The following is an 8069-nucleotide window of genomic DNA, read 5'->3' as shown; positions in this document are numbered from 1 at the left end:
ACACACACACACCTACACACACATGCATACACACACACACACACACACGCATACACCTACACACACACACACACACCTACACATACACACGCACACCTACCTACACACCTACACACACACACATCTATGCGCGCCCCCGCCTCATCCCTCTCCTCTGTCTGCAGATCGGGTCAATCAGTCCATCCTCATCACGTAAGTTGAGTAAAAATTGTTTGTTTTTCTGTTTTTGATAGAAAAACTTTAAAAGTTAATTTTTTCCCTCAGTGGAGAATCTGGAGCCGGGAAAACCGTCAACACCAAACGTGTCATTCAGTACTTTGCAACGATCGCCGTGGCAACAGACAAGAAAAAGGAGAGCAGCAGCAAAATGAAGGTGAGCGGCTCAGCGGCGGTCCTCCTGTTTTCATGGGCCGGGCCCAGTGGGCCCCCTGGGGGGTTAATATGAAGTGAAACACAGGATGTTTGAACCCATCTTTACGTTTGATGAGGATGCTAGCGCTGCCATCAAAGCCTTCAGGACCTTCCACATGATAAAATCTTTTCAACACCAATTTATTAAAACATTTGTACTTCAGGGTTGTTGGGAAGTTGCTGCAGCAGAAGCTGAGTATGTCTTATTTTCATTGTTTCACTGTGTTGTGGTCATCAGGGGACTCTGGAGGATCAGATCATCCAGGCCAACCCGCTGCTGGAAGCGTTTGGGAACGCCAAGACCGTGAGGAACGACAACTCGTCTCGCTTTGTGAGTCGGCCTGCCGGCTTCGCTCCGATGAGCTGATCGATAAGATGATCGATAAGATGATCGATTAGGATCGGCTGCAGATAACTGGCTCTGTTTGCAGGGTAAGTTCATCCGGATCCACTTCGGAGCCACTGGGAAGCTGGCGTCTGCAGACATCGAAACGTGTGAGTTTAAATAAGGATAAATTCATTTCGCTCCCGCGCAGCAGAAAGTTTTCATGTTTTTTACTTTCTCCCATCAGACCTGCTGGAAAAGTCCAGGGTGACGTTTCAGCTGTCGGCTGAGCGAAGCTACCACATATTCTATCAGCTCACATGCAACCAGAAACCCGAGCTCATCGGTAAACCTCATTATTTCCCTCATTGTTTATCATTCAATCAAACATGAACTGGATTTGTTATTCTGCAGATCTGCTTCTGATCACCACCAACCCGTACGACTTTGCCTTCATCAGTCAGGGGGAAATCAGCGTGAAAAGCATCAACGATGGCGAGGAGCTGGTGGCCACGGATGTGAGTGGGTTCTGTAGAAACAGGCGTCTGTTCCCCGTCAGCAGCTTCTACCTTTTTATTTCTGCAAACGCAGGAAGCCTTCGACATCCTGGGCTTCCTGCCTGATGAGAAAGCGTCCGCCTACAAGCTGACCGGCGCCGTTATGCATTACGGCAACATGAGGTTCAAGCAGAAGCAGCGGGAGGAGCAGGCGGAGCCGGACGGCACCGAAGGTGGAGCCGGCGATGGGCGGCGTGCGGCCGGCCGCGTGCAGAGACGCGCCTAACGCTCCTGTCTCTGCAGAGGCTGACAAAGCCGCCTACCTGATGGGCCTGAACTCTGCCGACCTCCTGAAGAACCTCTGCTATCCCAGGGTGAAGGTCGGGAATGAGCTGGTGACCAAAGGTCAAAACGTGCAGCAGGTATCAGAGAAACTCTGGTGTTTCTGTTTCACGAAGCCAAGCGTTTCACATCCTGTCGTCACGAACACCAGCGCCTCCACAGCGTCAGTAGTTAACGACTGCAGAGGTTTTCATTTCAGCATTTTCTGATTCACATCGGGGACAAAATGATGCAAACAGGCTGAAATAAAAGAACATCTACAGCAGGACCCACATCTGCTCCACTGTGGAATATAACTCCCAGATTTATCAGTAGATCATATGTAAAATATTAAAAATGAACATGTAGCCGCAATGCTACATGACACGCCACTGCGTCTGCAAAGCAGCCAATCCCAGAGCACCGCTGCTGGTTCCTGGGCCCTGATTGGCTGAACCTCAAAGAGCTGGTGTCAGGAAGTCTGTGACATCATCACTGAAACCAGGAAATGAATAACAGGCGCATGACCTCAGCCCGAACGTCGTTATGGTAACCGGGTTTTTACCAAACATTTTTTAAAGCGTCGCATTAAAAAATGGAAACATTCAAAATAACTTGTTTAGCTTTGCAAAAGTAAATTTGTGCTGTTTTATCATCAGTTCGCCTTTAAAGCAACATTCATGCCGATGATAGCTAAACCTCCAGGACATTTTTCATCTCTGCTGTAATTTAATTCAGTAGTTTTCCGTCATTTTTTCACTCATTCATCATAATGAAACGTGAAGCCGCCTCTGTCCGTCTGCAGGTCTACAACGCCATCGGCGCTCTGGCCAAGTCGGTGTATGAGAAAATGTTCCTGTGGATGGTCCTGCGCATCAACCAGCAGCTGGACACCAAGCAGTCCAGACAGCATTTCATCGGCGTCCTGGACATCGCTGGCTTTGAGATCTTTGACGTAGCGTCTCCGGATCTGTCCGTACGTCTCCAGGAATGTTAACTCGTGTAAATGTGATCTTTGCTCTCTGTGTTCAGTACAACAGCCTGGAGCAGCTGTGCATCAACTTCACCAACGAAAAGCTGCAGCAGTTCTTCAACCACCACATGTTTGTGCTGGAGCAGGAGGAGTACAAGAAGGAGGGCATCGAGTGGGAGTTCATCGACTTTGGGATGGACCTGGCAGCCTGCATTGAGCTCATCGAGAAGGTAGCAGCCAATCACAGCCGCTCCTCCAGACCGCTGTATGGTGATGCTGATGGGAGGTTTTGTCTCCAAGCCGATGGGAATCTTCTCCATCCTGGAAGAGGAGTGCATGTTCCCCAAATCATCCGACACTTCCTTCAAGAACAAACTGTACGACCAACATCTGGGCAAGAACAGCTGCTTCCTGAAGCCCAAAGCGGTGAAAGGGAAGCCGGAGGCGCACTTCACGCTGGTGCACTACGCCGGGAACGTGGACTACAACATCAGCGGCTGGCTGGAGAAGAACAAAGACCCGCTCAACGAGTCCGTGGTCCAGCTGTACCAGAAGTCCTCCAACAAGACCCTGGCGATGCTGTACGCCAGCTTCTCTGGAGCCGAAGGCACGAAGTTCATCACTCGTTCATCTACGTTCCTCAGGCCACGGATGCTAACTTCACTAGAGCTAACAGCGTAACGCAGGAAACACCAACTGAGAGAGAAAAGCCTTTATTCTCTGGCTACAGACTGACTGGAAGCCCAGCGCGTGTTTATAACTAACACATAATGAAAATAAAATCCGTCATTTAGTGTTTATGAATCTATTCAAAGTGAAGTTGATTTGTTTTCCGCACACAGCCAGTTTACAGCAGTTGGTTGTTCAACAATGATCAGATATATTTTTGAAAATGTGTTATTACTTTGTCTCTTTTTTAATTCTGCACCAGAAATTAACCATAAACTGCTACTACAAAAAACTAAACTGAAACTAAACCATTTTAAACTTATAAAACTAGCAAACATAATCTTAAACTAACTAAATTAGTCAAACAAAAAGTCACAATGAAACTAAACCCAGAGCTATTATATTATATTATATTATATTATATTATATTATATTATATTATATTATATTATATTATATTATATTATATTATATTATATTATATTATATTANTATTATATTATATTATATTATATTATATTATATTATATTATATTATATTATATTATATTATATTATATTATAGCCGTGCTTCATGGCTCAGCATATTTATAAAATAATTTGGGGAACATCAACAGTTTGATTTTTGTCCTCACTGCAGATTCAGCCGCCGGATCCAAGAAGGGATCCAAGAAGAAAGGAGCGTCTTTCCAAACTGTGTCCGCTCTGTTCAGGGTAGCAACGTTCCCAAGCGATCGGCTCTCCGCACCAGCATGAAGCCTAGATCTGAAACTTGAGCCAGTTTTAACTGTCGTCTCCCGACAGGAGAACCTGGGGAAGCTCATGACCAACCTGAGAACCACTCATCCACACTTTGTGCGCTGCCTGATACCAAATGAAACCAAAACTCCAGGTGAGCTGCTGCTGTTCCTGCCCACTGTCACCCTGTGCAGCTTTAGGAGGAGACGTTACTGATGCTACTGTGACTGCAGCCAAACTAAAGGCTCGGGGGCCAGATCCGGCCCGCCACAGCTCTTTATGTGGCCCTGCAGACTCTGGACAGACAAACAGTTTTAAATATTGTTTTATCAATCAAATCAAAGCAGCTTTTATTCTGCCAAATGACCTCACTGAGAAAAAAGTTAAACGTTATTTAACTTTAAGAAGGAACATTTTTATTAGTTTAGTGGACAGTTTGATACATTTTGACACAACTGGTCATTTGAGTACATTCGTGATTTTTGTGGACCAAAAATGAAATTTAATTACCGTATTTTCCGCACTTTAAGGCGCCTAAAAACCTTCAGTTTCCTCTAAAGCTGACAGTGCGCCTTATAACCCGGTGCGCCTTATATATGGACCAATATTGAGCCACAACAGGTCTAGCAGCTACGGTAAGCAACCACCGACTTCATTTTCCCCGTAGAAGAAGAATGTGCGGTGCATGCTGGGATAGATGTCAGAACGCTGTTTGTTAATAAAGTTTGTGTATCTACCTACCGACCTGATAATCAGGTCGTCTGATGTAGCACCAGGTTCTCCACCAACATGCTGAGCGCGAACAGAGACGGGTGACCATCGTCCGGCCCAGAAGGCTCTCCTCGCTGACCCGAGTTGGACTGTTTTGTTGACATTCCCTTTAGTGCAGCTCCATCTAGTGGATGCATAACGTAACTCCAGCCTCTACTGTAGCGTCTATTCTATGCACCTTATAGTGTGGAAAATACGGTAATTATAGACTTTTTAAATATACCACTGGTGCAACGTAAATAAAGTGAATGGTAGTTTTCTCCCAGTAGGAAGTCAGGAAATGATTGTTTGTGTAAAATCAGGTGAGATGGAGAACCAGCTGGTTATTCACCAGCTGCGCTGCAACGGCGTCCTGGAAGGGATCCGCATCTGCAGGAAAGGATTCCCAAGCAGGATCCTGTACGGAGATTTCAGACAGAGGTCAGTTAACGACTAGGCACTGATGAAGGTCACACATACAGAAAACTCCTCCTCCTCCTCCCCCTCCAGGTACAGGATCCTTAATCCCAGCGCCGTTCCTGAGGGTCAGTTCATGGATAACAAAAAGGCTGCAGAGAAGCTGCTGAGCTCCATCGACGTGGATCACACCCAGTACAAGTTTGGACACACCAAGGTTTGTGTTTCCACCTGTTGACGGATGAAGACTCTGCAACGCGGTAACTAAGCAACCAGACGTGATGCTGCGTGAGTCCAGGTGTTCTTCAAAGCCGGCCTGCTGGGCGCCTTGGAGGAGATGAGAGACGAGCGCTTGGCGCAGGTGGTGATGTCCGTCCAGGCTCTGTGCCGCCGCTTCCTCGTGCGGCTGGAGTACCAGAAGATGATGGCCAGGAAGTAAACACCGAAACACACAACATGTTCACACAGGAAGCGACACAACAGACTCACACAAACACCAAGCAGTTAGTGCGTAAAAACTGAAACGAAAAGTTTCAGCCTGGACTTGGAAAACCTTCTGCTGGTCAGAGGTTTTCACAGATTTACTGACAGAAACGACTGAAGGTGGGAAATGAAAAGAAAAAATCAGCTGTAAGCAGTATGAATAAATCAAACTCTGCATGTTGGGCTGATTTTATTCACAATCTCCTGGACATGCACTGCATTAATTTATCACTTCGTAAAGTGAAAATTCTTTGTTTTTATATTTATTTTATTTCTTTTAGCTTTGGATTTTGCAAACCAGTGAAGGAAGTAGCAGGCTGGGAGAACCAGAATAATAATAAAATGTCAATATCTATAGTTTATGTATCTTCAGTTTTCATATTTCAGGTTCAACACAATTTATTTATATGTCTTTGAAAGAGAATCTCAGTTTTCTATTTTAAACAAATGAGATCTATGTGTTAAAATTTCACAACCATTTTATCTTATAACTACCTCATTATAATTAAAGCCTGTCTGCTTTAATTATAATATGAAACCAATAAACACATATAAAGAATATAGAAATTCATAAACACACAAAGTTAAAATAGATTTTGGAAAATTAGCTTAGCTCGTTATCTGTAGTACGAGTAGGCTAATGTCAAGCTGCTAGCTTAGTGGTTAGTTAGCTTAGCATAAAAACTGGAGGTTAGCATGCAGCTACAGCTAACTTCATTGTGTTGATTTCAAGACTCACTAAATAAATATTAACAGTTTATTTATTAAGGCTTTATATTTTCTGCTAACAAATTAGCTCCACAGGTTTACACTGTAAATATGTTTAGCTATTTACTGTTATCACATGTTCATTTTATACTTATTGATACTGTTCAAAGCATCAAAAGTAAATAAATTATTCTCCCACTGGAAGCAGGATCTCTGCATTATCGACAGCTAGCAGCTAGCGATTTTTAGCTTAGCGTGGCTTAGCATGAAGGCTAAAGCTGGAGGTTTTCTGGGTGGATTCCTATTAGTTTATGTGTGATTTGCTTCATGCACTGGAAAAATTTTTCTACATTAATGAGTCCGTTTATTGAAAATGTTTCTGCTTGTAAAATCTTCACAAAAGTCAATAAAATAACGTCGAGTGTAAAGATTTAATAAAATACAGGAACAACTGACAGATGCGAGTTCTCTTAAGATATTAAGTTACCTTTAAATTTAGATTTAAAAAGTAATTTCAAATGTGTTGATTTTAACGTCATTAGTTATTAATATTTAAATATCATTGAGGATTGCTCATTTAAGGTGTCTGAACAGGGAGGCCATCTACACGCTGCAGTACAACCTGCGCTCCTTCATGAGCGTAAAGCACTGGCCCTGGATGAAGCTGTACTTCAAGCTGAAGCCTCTCCTGAAGAGCGCCGAGGCCGAGAAGGAGATGGCTCAGATGAAAACAGACTTCACGAAACTGAAGGAGGATCTGAGCCGATCGGAGAGCCGCAGGAAGGAGCTGGAGGAGAAAATGGTGTCGGTGGTGCAAGAAAAGAACGATCTTCTGCTGCAGGTCCAGGCGGTGAGCCCAGCACATTTCAAAATAAAAGGATGAGAACATTTCAGAATAAAAGGATGAGAGTAATTTAAAAAAGGCTGAGGATAAAGTCCCATTCTCAACTTTATTCAAGAATAAGTCATAAAATTCTGACTTTATTCTCGTATTATTTTGACTATTTTCTCAAGAAATGATTTTATTATGAGAATAAACTTAGATTGTTCCAAGAACAAAATTGTACGAGAATAAAGTCATAAAATTCAGAGAGTAAATTAGCAAAATTATGACATTCTTTTTGTATTGTTTTGACTTTATTTTCTTAATAGTATGACTCTTCTCATAATATTTTTTATTTTTTCTACTTCTGACTGTGTTTCAGGAAGCCGACAGCCTGCTGGACGCAGAGGAGCGATGCGAAGGCCTCATCAAAAGCAAAATCCAGCTGGAAGCCAAACTGAAGGAGGCGACGGAGAGGCTGGAGGACGAGGAGGAGGTCAACGCCGAGCTGACGGCCAAGAAGAGGAAACTGGAGGACGAGTGCGCCGAGCTGAAGAGGGACATCGACGACCTGGAGCTGACCCTGGCCAAGGTGGAGAAGGAGAAACACGCCGTGGAGAACAAGGTTGGTGCAGAAGCCTGAGCTGGGTCAAACCCTGCAGGAAGACGATGACGCCGTCCCTCTGATCCTCGACTTCAGGTGAAAAATCTGACTGAGGAACTCCAGAGTCAAGACGAAAACATGTCCAAGCTGTCCAAAGAGAAGAAAGCTCTGCAGGACGTCCATCAGCAAGCGCTGGACGATCTGCAGTCCGAGGAAGACAAAGTCAATTCCCTGACCAAAGCTAAAACCAAGCTGGAGCAACAAGTAGACGATGTGAGTACCTCCGACCGCAGCGAAGGTCAGCCAGGTTTTAATCCACCTTAAATGCAGCTGGAAGGTTTTAATCCACC

General features: G+C 44.2%; 1 protein-coding gene across 3 annotated transcripts in view; it reads left to right on the top strand.

Moving 5' to 3' along the window:
* LOC103469434 (myosin-4-like) overlaps positions 1 to 8069 on the top strand; it is a 27585-nt gene that overhangs the window by 2297 nt on the left and 17219 nt on the right. For all 3 annotated transcript variants that reach the window (XM_008417099.2, XM_008417100.2, XM_008417103.2), the window contains 19 exons: positions 165 to 192; positions 265 to 373; positions 650 to 742; positions 843 to 906; positions 984 to 1082; positions 1151 to 1254; positions 1328 to 1466; positions 1537 to 1655; positions 2360 to 2509; positions 2587 to 2757; positions 2828 to 3134; positions 3837 to 3910; positions 4001 to 4088; positions 5008 to 5125; positions 5195 to 5318; positions 5400 to 5536; positions 6887 to 7142; positions 7498 to 7740; positions 7816 to 7992. In XM_008417099.2, coding sequence (XP_008415321.1) covers positions 165 to 192; positions 265 to 373; positions 650 to 742; positions 843 to 906; positions 984 to 1082; positions 1151 to 1254; positions 1328 to 1466; positions 1537 to 1655; positions 2360 to 2509; positions 2587 to 2757; positions 2828 to 3134; positions 3837 to 3910; positions 4001 to 4088; positions 5008 to 5125; positions 5195 to 5318; positions 5400 to 5536; positions 6887 to 7142; positions 7498 to 7740; positions 7816 to 7992 — 2600 coding nt within the window. The remainder of the gene's footprint in view (positions 1 to 164; positions 193 to 264; positions 374 to 649; positions 743 to 842; positions 907 to 983; positions 1083 to 1150; positions 1255 to 1327; positions 1467 to 1536; positions 1656 to 2359; positions 2510 to 2586; positions 2758 to 2827; positions 3135 to 3836; positions 3911 to 4000; positions 4089 to 5007; positions 5126 to 5194; positions 5319 to 5399; positions 5537 to 6886; positions 7143 to 7497; positions 7741 to 7815; positions 7993 to 8069) is intronic.

Source organism: Poecilia reticulata, linkage group LG8 (genome assembly GCF_000633615.1).
Source record: "Poecilia reticulata strain Guanapo linkage group LG8, Guppy_female_1.0+MT, whole genome shotgun sequence".
NCBI classification, from domain to species: domain Eukaryota; kingdom Metazoa; phylum Chordata; class Actinopteri; order Cyprinodontiformes; family Poeciliidae; genus Poecilia; species Poecilia reticulata.
This window is presented reverse-complemented; position numbering and strand designations above follow the sequence as displayed.